This window comes from Barbus barbus (assembly GCF_936440315.1).
Source record: "Barbus barbus genome assembly, chromosome: 50".
NCBI classification, from domain to species: Eukaryota; Metazoa; Chordata; class Actinopteri; order Cypriniformes; family Cyprinidae; genus Barbus; species Barbus barbus.
In genome coordinates, this window is record NC_136728.1 from 15,658,244 (window position 1) to 15,670,723 (window position 12,480).

General features: G+C 35.3%; 1 protein-coding gene across 1 annotated transcript in view; it reads left to right on the plus strand.

The window, feature by feature from the left end:
- The window catches only part of LOC306867939 (low-density lipoprotein receptor-related protein 5-like), a 62,717-nt gene extending 53,407 nt beyond the window's left edge, over positions 1-9,310 (plus strand). The window contains exons 16-24 of the mRNA XM_079413892.1: positions 219-409; positions 1,908-2,117; positions 3,217-3,342; positions 4,086-4,322; positions 5,147-5,257; positions 5,354-5,587; positions 5,679-5,821; positions 5,982-6,079; positions 7,065-9,310. Coding sequence (XP_079270018.1) covers positions 219-409; positions 1,908-2,117; positions 3,217-3,342; positions 4,086-4,322; positions 5,147-5,257; positions 5,354-5,587; positions 5,679-5,821; positions 5,982-6,079; positions 7,065-7,326 — 1,612 coding nt within the window. The 3' untranslated portion in view covers positions 7,327-9,310. The remainder of the gene's footprint in view (positions 1-218; positions 410-1,907; positions 2,118-3,216; positions 3,343-4,085; positions 4,323-5,146; positions 5,258-5,353; positions 5,588-5,678; positions 5,822-5,981; positions 6,080-7,064) is intronic.
- Positions 9,311-12,480: the final 3,170 nt, after the last annotated feature.

Sequence of the window (12,480 nt, forward strand, 5' to 3'; positions counted from 1 at the left end):
GTTCCCTCTGTTCAACAAATGAATGTTTATCCATTCCTACGATCATGTGTTTATGCAATGCAATAACATAAATTACTACAAAGACTTTTATTAAATGTTGAAACATCTTGAAAGATGTTTGTATAATCCAATTAAAGCCACATTTTAGTCATATTTTTAATTCATATTTTTGTCTTTAGGAAAATGGTATGTAACTTCCAAACCCTTTTTTTCCACAGGTACATGTATTTCACTACTGTCCAGGATCGCTCCGCTAAAATCGAAGGTGCATCTTTGGATGGGACGGAGCGCGAATCCCTGTTTACAACCGGTTTGATCCGCCCTGTGGCACTGGCTTTGGACAACAAGCTGGGCAAACTGTTCTGGGTGGATGCAGACCTGAAACGGATTGAGAGCAGTGACCTGTCTGGTAAATACTACTACATTTTTGCTTGCATATCTCACGTCAAGGCCTTTTATTAAAATATCTGTACTATTTTGTCGGAGCAAATAAAAACTAAAATCACTAGATTAAAATGTATAGTGGATAGTCATTTTGAGATTTACTATTGAAGAATAAGCTATATTTACAGTAAGTTTATTTAAAAATTGCCGATATGTAATATCAGTGTTATTTTTATTTTAACTAAAACTTAAAACTTTTAAAATAGTTTTTATTAATTGAAATAATGCTGGAATAAAATAAAATATTGGGTCAAACTTAAACCTAAAAACCTTTGGCATCTAACCGAAATAAATAAATGAAATAAAGTTTAAGTTTTGATGTACTAAAATTACTTGAACTAAAAGTGAAATTAAAAAAGCTAAATATTTTAAAATTAAAAGAAAAAACTAAACCTAATAAAAATGCCAAAAGCACATAACACAATTACTAAAACTTAAACTAAAATTAAAATGACAACTGAAATAAAAAAATAAAAAATCTAATTCCAAATAGTTGTATAATAAATACTGTAATGGAATATAAATAATAGTAAAATAACAATATATTGTGCATACCTAATAATCTGTTAAACAATTATAGAGTGAAAGTTGAGTTTTAAAAATAGCATGAATTGTTAACACGGAAGGAATGTGTAAAAGATTTATACCGTCATAATAACGAAAATTTTGTTGTTTGTAATATTGCACCAAAACGTCATAATTTAAGACTTGAAAAACTAAATGTTCCCATGCAACTCAATGTTAGTCATTTATTTGAAGATTTTGGTGTCACAAATTTCCCAGAAAGATGAGGCCTTTTCCCTCAACGCGTAACCATAAATGTCACTGAATCTCATGCTCAGAATGGTTTTGTTTTTTTCCTGTCTTGTATTGTATTGCCTGTGGGCAAATTGATTGCAATCAGTTCTGCAGTATTTTGGAACACCATGTGAAACAAGGACAACTTTCTGACCTCTCAAATGAGATTTGATCTTCTAAACATGTCAAATGACAGAGCTATGGAAACCAAACAAATACAGGCCGAGAGCACAGGCCAGGCATTATCTATACTTGCGCTGTATATTATCAATACTGTCTAGTCTAAACTAATCAAAACAGTATAGTCTGTGTTGTCTTAACCTGGAATATACATTGACAAGCTCTAATGAAGAATTTGATGGACTGTATCTTAGTTCATTCTTCTGAGGTTATTTAAGTGCCTTCGTCACAGAAAATCACTCTATTGCTTTATTATTGCCAGTGAGCTGCCAGAAAGCAAAGTCTCTCCAGATGCTGAGCTCTGATGTTTGATGTTAGCATAAAACAGATGATCACACCTTAAGCCACGTCTAATCTCCTTACGCAACAGAACCCCCCTCTGCAGCCAAATGACCAACACAAAGGCCGAAAAGATATGATTTATAACGTGACGCAGTGGAAAAACTTGAATTATGACTCTGCGGATCTCTTTGTTTGCTTCCCAGGGGCCAATCGTATCGTTCTCCAGGACTCCAACATCCTTCAGCCTGTCGGTCTGACTGTGTTGGGTGATCACCTGTACTGGATCGACAAACAGCAGCAGATGATTGAATGCGTGGATAAGCTGACCGGAGAGAAGAGGACTCGCATTCAGGGGCGACTCCAGTTCCTGACCGGCATCCATGCGGTGGAGTACATGGAGCCAGAGGATTTTGGTAAGTTCACAGCTGTTTCTTATATTTAAAAAAAGAAAAAAACACACATTTGCTTTGTAATAGCTTTTATAATATAATATAGTATAAAATAATATAATATAAATTCAATTATTATAATAATTATGGCAGAACAGAAAGGTCTTCTGTCATTTACTATGCTATATAATATAATCATCTACTATAGTACAATAATATACATATATGATTTGTATATTATATTACTTAAATGACATTTATATTAAATTATTATAACTTAAATTAGAATTTATTATATTGTATATTTTATGGACATCTTATGTCATTTACTATATTACTATAATATAATGATAGTATAAATATTAGTGCTGGGCAACGATTAATCACATCCAAAATAAGTTTTTGTTAATATAATATGTGTGTGTGTGTACTGTCTGTGTATATTTATTGTGTGTGTATAGGAAGACACACATACAATATATATTTTGAATATACATGTATAATATTTACGTTCATATAATATTTTATATATATATAATATATATTTAATATATAAACATAATATTTTTCTTAAATATATACGTGTGTGTGTGTGTGTGTGTGTGTATTTGTTTATATATACATAATATATATATGTGTGTACTGTGTATATTTATTATGTACACCACAACTTTTCTTTTGGATGTGATTTAATCATGATTAATCATTGCCCAGCACTAGTAAAAATATAAATATATGATTATATTATATTATTGTTTTTTAAAGTAATGTGTTATTTAATGGAGTTAAAATATTATATCCTAAATTATATTTAATCAGATTATATTTCAGTATTTTTACATTAATTATATATATAGTCTTGTTTGCAAAACAATTTCTTGCTTCTCTTGAAACCTGTAAATAGAGCCCAATTTCTTCTTTGTTAACTACCTAAATGAATTGCCAGACTAGTCAAAAATATCTAAACAAATTTACACTGGTAGTTGAGTTTTAAACCAGCATTTAACCTCGTTTGAGTTGCAAAAATCATATGTTGTCAAAATCGGTTTACATAGTTAAAGACCATGTGGCCTCAGAGTTCCTATGATTAAAGAGTATAATTGTCCTTTAATCTTCCTAACAGCATCCCACCCTTGTTCCCGTGACAACGGAGGTTGCTCCCACATCTGCATTGCTAAGGGTGATGGGACGCCACGCTGCTCGTGTCCCATGCACCTGGTGCTGCTTCAAAATCTGCTCAGCTGTGGAGGTACATTTTTAAATACAGCTGCAAGCAGCGATGGCGGGCCCAAGCCGACAGTGCAAACGCCACCCCCGTGGCGTCAGGAAAACTGTATATTTATTACAGTAACCCTCTAGCAGTCTGGTTTTAAGGGATACGGCAATTAAAGGGTTAATCCAAACCATCAACTCTGTGAAACATACACATACACAGAACAACACATAACCCCCCCCACACACTCATAGAGGTAGAGTGTGATCAGATGTCTGACAGTTATTTCATTTTCTCTTATCCATAGTTTTGTAAAGTCATGAAACTAACCATATTTCCTCAGAATGACTTTTTCTATGTATGTAATTTTTTTTTAAGTGTTTGGAAGCTGCACTTTAAAGACAATAAAATTACAGTTTCATATGAATACGTGCAAGTATGTGTGAGCTATACATCAAGTTTTCTGACTGTTCCAGGGGGCGCCAGAGAGCCCCTGTGGCACGCCCGGGTCCCAGCCTCTGCGGCGTCCTAATGGCCGCGGATGCCAACGTGTGTGCCAATTTTCAAGAGTTTTTGAACATGTTAAGGCCCCCAAAATTGCCGGAAAATAGTCAAAAAAAAAAATTATAATAATAATAATCCTTAGGAAAACAAGAGGGCCCTGCGCCTGGCTTGGGTCCTAAATATATACACACATATGTGTAGCATGACATCAAAAATGCACCTATTGGTTTTCATGTATGTGCGCTTATCACATATTTATCCACAATCCCCCTCAGAGCCTCCCACCTGCTCTAGCGAGCAGTTCACCTGCGCTACTGGCGAGATCGACTGCATCCCCATGGCGTGGCGCTGTGACGGCATTGCAGAGTGCGCAGACCACAGTGACGAGATGAACTGTCCCATCTGCTCCGAGATGCAGTTCCAGTGCGACAAAGGCCAATGTGTGGACATTCAGCTGCGCTGCAACGGAGAGCCCGACTGCGCGGACGGCTCTGATGAACAGGATTGCGACTGTATGTCCACTGTTTAAACCTGCTGATTTACCAGAATTTCCACCTGTGACTGATTCTGTAAAAAAAACACACAATCTTGAGGTTATGAGCATGACAAGCAACTCTTTTTCAACAGGATGTGCAAGTACTATAAACTTACAATATTTGTCTCCAAATTAAGTCATGATTTGCCTGTGTCTTGCTGCCAACAGAAAGAGCAGTACATTTTTTTTACTGTCGCACAGCATTTTCAGTCTCTTGATAACCCTTACGCCATTATTTTGGCAGGCAACTGAAGTGTAATTGACTGAAGTGTTCTTCATTCCAAACGTGGTGAAATAGATTTATACAATAGCGTGTAGTTCAAATTACTTGGAAGGACAAAAATGTGACAAAATGCACTTGTATGCAAAACACTGAGAATAAGAGAGAAATGCTGGGTGGCACAAAATACTGAATATTAATTTGCAGTCCTCAAAACAAACTTATGCAAATAAATCAATAGTTTGTTGTATGAATCAGTAAAAATGATTCTGAATTATTTATAGAATTATTATTTATATCAGTCAGACAACTCACTGAATTGGCTCAAATGATTCACTTAATTCATTTAATAATTAATCAGTTTATTATGTGCAACTTGAAGTGAGCTGATAACCATTGTAGTGTTGTGTATCGTTTGAAAAACGTTAATCTTAAATCATTGACTGGTGTTCATATGACAGTCTATAGTTGCAGATACACATCCACAACTTGTTGCATTCATAAATTTATGCTGCTTCATTCTGATTTTTATAAACTAATTGTGTCAGTCACTGATCTGTTCTCTCTCTTTTTTCCATTAGCCATTTGCATGCCTAATCAGTTCCGATGTGGCAACAACCATTGTATTCTGAAGAAACAGCAGTGTGACTCCTTTGCAGACTGCACAGACAAATCTGATGAGCTTTTCTGCGGTATGTTTACTATAACAAAAAAGCATGAGGTGTTTGGCCGTGCATGCAATAACTTGAATTATGAGACTTATTTATCCCTGTTTGGCTAATTCACAGATTTCCCTTCGCCCCCCAACGACATTCCGCGTCACACCAGCACCATCGGCCCCGTCATCGGCATTATCCTCTCTGTCTTTGTGATGGGAGGCATGTGTTTTGTGTGTCAGAGAGTTGTGTGTCGCCATTACAAGGGCCCCAACGGAGGCTTCCCACACGAGTACATCAGCGGGACGCCTCACGTGCCCCTCAACTTCATTGCACCCACAAATTCACAGCACGCTACTTTTACAGGTAAAGGTCTGCTGTTTGATAGCTGCTGAATAATGTCTCTGTCTGTCATGAGTCTTTTGTGTGTGATGAGTGTAATCTCACTGTGTCACAGGTATTTCCTGTGGGAAGTCCATGATGAGCTCAGTGAGTCTCATGGGCAGCAGCAGCAGTGGGGCACCTCTCTACGACAGGAACCATGTGACGGGAGCATCATCCAGTAGCTCATCGAGCACCAAAGGAGTTTTTTACCCTCAGGTACTGTGCTATTCATTAGTTTGTTTAATTCCATATAGAATTTTTTTTTTTTTGTATTTTAAGTTTAAGGCTCCTTCGTATATTTTATATTGTCTGGTTTGTTGTGGTTTATGCCATATAATTGAGAATTTTTTATATTTTTTTACTTTTCTGTGTATAGATGCTCAACCCACCTCCATCACCAGCGACAGATCGCTCACTTTACAACGCAGAAGTCTTTTATTCATCCAACAGCCCATCGACAACCAGGTCTTACAGGTGTGTTTTAATCCAGAGATCCTAGATAAATGGATGGATGGATGAAATATCTGTTATGGTAGGGTAGATTTGCTGATAGGTAGGTAGATAGGTATATGCGAAGGTAGACAGCTCATTTCTGAAATGGTAGGGTAGATATGTTAATGGGTGGGAAGGTGGGTAGATAGTTCAAATATCTGGTATGGTTTGGTAGATATTTTGATATGCTTTCAGGTAGATAGCTCAAATGTATGGTATGGTAGGGTAGATATCTTGGTAGGTAGGTAGGTGGATAGCCAAAATATCTGAAATGGTAGGGTAGATATTCTGGTAGATGGCTCAAATATGTACTATGGTGGGGTAGATCTGCCGATAGATAGATAGATAGATAGATAGATAGATAGATAGATAGATAGATAGATAGATAGATAGATAGATAGATAGATAGATAGATAGATAGATAGATAGATAGATAGATAGATCAAACATCTTGTATGGTTGGGTAGATATGCTAATAGGTAGAAAGGTAGGTGGATACCTGGAAAATATCTGGAATGGTAGGGTAGATATTCTGGTAGATGTCTCAAATATCTACTTTGGTGGGGTAGATGTCCTGATAGCTAGGTAGATGGCTTAAATATCTAGTATTTTAGTGTAGATATGCTAATAGGTAGGTAGGTGGATAGATAGCCAACATAGCTGGATACTCCTGCAAATAACTCAAATATGTAGTATGGTAGGGTAGATATGCTGGTACATGGGAAGGTAGGTAGATGGATTAAATATCTATTATGGACCCGGTTTCATTAACAGGGCTTAGACTAAGCCAGGATTAGGCCATAGTTCAGTTACGACATTTAAGTGATTTTTATAAACGTGCTTAGAAAAAAACATTACAGGTGTGCATCTTGAGACAAAACAAAGAAACTGATATATTTTAAGATGGATAGACAGGACAAATATCTCAAGCTCAAGTTCCTGATCTCTAAATGTTTGCCCTCCACAGGCCGTATATGATGCGAGGGGTCGCGCCCCCCACCACCCCCTGCAGCACAGACGTGTGTGACAGCGACTACACCACCAGCCGCTGGAAAAGCAACAAGTACTACATGGACCTCAATTCAGACTCTGACCCCTACCCTCCACCCCCTACCCCGCGCAGCCAGTACATGTCAGCGGAGGAGAGCTGCCCACCCTCGCCCTCCACCGAACGCAGCTACTTCCACCTGTGCCCCCCGCCCCCCTCGCCCTGCACGGACTCCTCATGACACCCGGCAAGCGGCCACACTTTGTATATAGTTTTAAATAGTTTTAAAAGAAGAAACAAAGATTTTATTTTATTTTCCACACGCTTTGTTCAAGAAACATTTCAGCTTTTCAGGGAGGAACGGTTTTCCGGATATTTTCTTCCTGAATAAATGTACAGCGGTCGTGCCAGGACAGTGCTTGCACGAGTTAATTGTATTATGATATTTTTTTTAATAAGTTCACCCCCATATTGTTACAAGCTCTTCAATATGTCAGAATATGAACATTGTTTCGATATGGTTATGATTTAATCATCTTTCTTTTTTCATAATACCACTTAAAAAGGAGTTTAATGCAAACCAAATTGTCAAAATAACACCAAAATCATCCGCTGCGGAGTTGTTGTACATATGTGTAATTAAGTAAATAATGAATTTTTTCCATAATGGCCACGAGGTGTTGTTTTGATTATCTTCTATGTGAATATGATACGATTCCAAGCATATGTTTGGTTTGTCCTGTTTACCAAAAGTGTGTTTGCTGCTATTGTACATACATCTTTTACTGTAAATAATGACAAATGAAAACAGCCAGCTAAAATGTTTTGTTTATATAATGAGAACTGACCATAGACCATTGTAAAATTGTTATTAATCTCTCATAGCAAAAGAGCTTCGGTTGTGTGTAGTCATATCTGAATCTACATGTGAAACGCCATTACTTTGAAGGAGATATTGTCTTGTTTAAACTTCTTTTTTAAAGGGGCAGTTCGACTAAAAATGAAAATCTTGTGGTTTTGAACCTGCATGACTGCATTTTTTCTGTAAATCATTAAAGGAGGTATTTAGCAGAATGTCCAAGCTGCTCTTTTCCAAACTGAAAGTGGATGGGGACCAGTTGAAAAACAACATATGAGACTTTTCCGCTATATTCCAAGTCTTCTGAAGAAGTCTATTGACTTGGGTAGCAATGGTCACCATTCAGTTTTATTGTAGAGCAGCTTTGACATTCTGCTAAACGTCTCATTTCGTGTCCTACAAAAGAAAGAAGGTCGTGAGGTTGAGTAAACGATGACAAAGTGTTCATTTTAGTGAACTATCGCTTCAAAGGTCAGAAAGTCACCTGCTTTGTAGTGAACTGCATGCATTTTATCACATCTCATGGACTGAACTCATTGTAGGTGTTTTGTAAAAAACTAAAATATTATAGTAATATTAATACAGTAAAACTAAGCTATGATTTGAACAAGGATATGTGGTTAATCTTACCATGATAATGCGGTAACAAACTGCATTTTTAATGCAATTTAGGAAAGTGCATTTTGAAATTGAAGTTCAGATTTATTTTTCCCCATTTTTGGTAAAGTTGAAGAATCAAACTATTTTCCTCTTTAAAATGTTATTTCAAACGAGTAGATTTGTTTTCCAGGTTTAAACGTGTTTCGTAGCACGCAATGTATGTCTGATCAAAACCATCTTGAAATTTTTTTTTTTCTTGCCAAATTGAGCACTTATGAAAATGAGATGTGCGTGTAGAATTATAGATGTAGAAGATACCAAATGAGTTGTGCTCTTAACTCTGATTACATTAGTTGTGTTTTTCCAGTCAGCCATGCAAAAAGACAAAACTGTGTCTTTAAAGGCAAAGATTAGATGCAATAAAATAGCCATGCTAGAAAACTCAACGAAGACCAGTTTAGCAGATGATACCGATTATGTTTCAAGCTGTTGATCTCATTTCATTGCCCTCAAGGTAACATACTGTTCATTGTGAATGTGACTGAGTGGAGTTTATTTGGATTTTTATACCACTTTGGCAGGCAGTGGATTGACTGAATCTGTCTGGATCGTCCCATCCACTCACACCGAGGAGCTTGTTGCTTCTTGGTGCACCACTAATATCTTTGTTTTGTGTACAAAAATGCCTCATATAATGCACACTTGTGACAATTTTTGTATCAAAAGCATTTTTATATATAATAAAGGTTCTATTTTAAGAAATGTAATATTATTGTCTTTTACCATTATGGTGCTTGTCATTATTCATAAATTGCCGTTTTAAGGATTCCTGACTTGTCGAAGGCGAGTGTGTTATTTTCAATCCCATATTTACAGTGAACGAGGAGCCCTAGGCTTCAATAAAGCTCTTGTTAATTGCATTGAGCAAGGTGCTTCTCAGTCCAGTGGTAACCCAACAAACATGACCAAGAATGCTGAAACACTTTGGATCACTCTAAACAGAGCGTTATGAAATGTTATTGTTGAATGTGACATTGCTGTGCTGGAATTGCATGCTAGGGTAATAAAATAAATGTGTGTTTGATCATTGCCAGGAGTCCAATCAGGATTTCAGAAGTTTTGTCTTCTGCTGCCCTCATGTGGAAAAAACTGAACTAAAAATATATTATAAAAGAGGTTTAGACGGCCCTCCTGACCACTCATAATAATAACTCTTAAACTGAAATAATATATGAATATATATATATATATATACACATTTTCACATCTACATTTATTTATTTATTTTGGGGCTAAAAGTTCACTCGGGTAATACATTATTATTTATGCAGTTAATTACTTTTTTAATGAGTTTTTGCATGCATTTATTAGCAATTTGATAACACTATCTTCAGAACAAACCATGTTTCAATTAAATTTCACACTGAAAAATAACTTCATAATGTATCCATAATTTTATAAATGTATCACAAATATCACTTCACAGATGCCCAGGGCCCAAAGCTTGTATACAGCAGTTGGGAACTAAATGTACATTCTGCTTTCTCATTTTTCATCTTAAAGGCCTGTCTTCAGCCCTTGACAGAAGTGAACACATGTTGTGAGGCTCCTGACTGCGCCGAGGGGGAGGGGAGAGGATGTCGACACCCCTCTATGTACCCATCTGTCTGTCTTCGTTTATGATCCATGTAGTAGAGGAGCTAAAAACACGGCCTGGAAAAAAGGCACGTGAGAACACGCTTCTACATGTCAGGAGGGAAAGCATGTCAGCATCCTGGATCTTTCGATTATATGTTTAAAAAAAAAAGTGTGTAGCCTCATGTGTGCGGGCCACGTTTGGCCTCGATGACCAAAGGTTCCTATAAAGACAATAAAACCTGAAAATTGTGGGGACTAGTTAATAAACATAATAACTAATGTCTAATAAAATAATTTAAAAAATTGCAAAAAGATTTTGGAAAATAACTCAGTATAAAATCAATAGATTAACTACTTTTTATGTTTATACTGACTGTATTTAATTGAACTGAATTATTACATTATTAGACATATTAGTGTTATTTCTTTATTATATAAGTATTGTTTTTATTGATCAGCAATCAGGCAAAGAAAACCACTTCCTTTAGCTCTAATTGAAATTAAAAGTTAGGCTAGTGCTGTCAAACAAAAATAAAATGCAAAATAAAAGTCTTGTTTACATAATATATGTATGTGTACTGTGTATATTTATTATACATATATAAATATACAGTATATATTTTGAAAATAGTTACATATATTATATATTTATATTCATATAATGTATGTTATATATAAATATATTTAATATATAAAAAAATGTATATATGCATAATAAATATACACAGTACACACACATATATTATGTACACAAAAACCTTTATTTTGGATGTGATTAATCGTGATTTGACAGCACTATTAACGTATAAATAAAATAAAATATAAATATTAAATTAAAAAGATGAAAAGTAGAAATGTTGTCTTGGAAATTAAATGAAAAGTTTACGTACACTGTAAAAAATATTTTTCGTTGTTGTGAATAAAATAAGATTATTAAAGTATAAAAAAACTGCTTCAGAATTCAGTGTTACTTGCCATTTCTTTGTAATCGTGAAATTTACCAGTAATTTCTGAGTAAATCCTACATCAATTTCTTTTGAGTGTATAATTATAAAACTAAAATAAATTTAAATAGAAATATTTAAATAATAATAATAACAAAAACTTAAACTAAAATAAAACTGGAAACATAATAATAAAAGATGATTAAAAAATATTTAAAATACTTAATAGTATACAAATAATACTAAAATGACACTGATTGGAGCCCAGTGTACACTGAAAAAGTCATTTTCACTCAGAAATTGCTAAATTTCACAGGTAATTACAAAAGAAATGGTAAGTACACACTGAAAAGTATAAAGACAAATAGTGTTTTCTTATATCTTTGTTATTTACAGCTTTGAAGAAAAAAATAATTTTTACAGTGTTTATAATCACCATGCAAAGTAGTCTGTGATTAATGACCCCAATTATATAATTGGTCCCATGATTATAATTCCCTTGTATGAACATGCAATTCTTTGTGTGATTCCTTCGAGTGCTGTTCATCTGAGAGCTGCTTGTTTCACAATACAGTACATGCAGCAGATATATGAAGAGAACAAAAAACTGGACCATAATCGTGATAACTGCCTCCTTCTGATGAAAGATGGCATGAGAAGCATGGTTCACACGGCCCCAGAAGCCCACAACATTTAGTTTACTCACTTTTCATGACATGATCTTTGATTAGTAGAGGCAGGGTTTTGTTAGACAATCATATGCACATTTTTTTTTTTTTTTTACAGAGCAAAATTGCTTCAGTAAAATCATGTTTTTTGTCATAGAAACCCACATGGCAGTCTGTAATCAGAAACACAGTGGAATCATAGGGTTAATTTGACCCATATGAGAAAAATTAAATCCGGCTGCTTTTGCTCTATACGATGAATCCACGGCAGATTTTGTTATGCTTATAGAACATAATAGATCTGGCATGTCTGAAATGCAGCCGTCATCAGCTGTAACAGATCCGTTCCACAGCCTGACGCTGTAGATTTATGCATCACATTTAACATAAGGGTCACACGTCAGATCCTATTTGGCATGCTACACTAAACCCGTAATTGCCTGTCTGCACTACCGGCCCGGCTAAAGAGCACAGAGATGCGCCCTGGACCTCTTGACCCATATTTTATCAAGAAATCCACACACTTAAACACATAAAACAGCTAGAAAGATAGACCAGGTTCTCCTAAAGTGATAGTTCAATAAATAAATAAATAAAATGCAAAAGATTTAGCCAAACTGGCTAATTTTCAACTTATGTTTATAATTGCCATTTGAAATAATGCCTTTCATTTAAAATGAATTAAT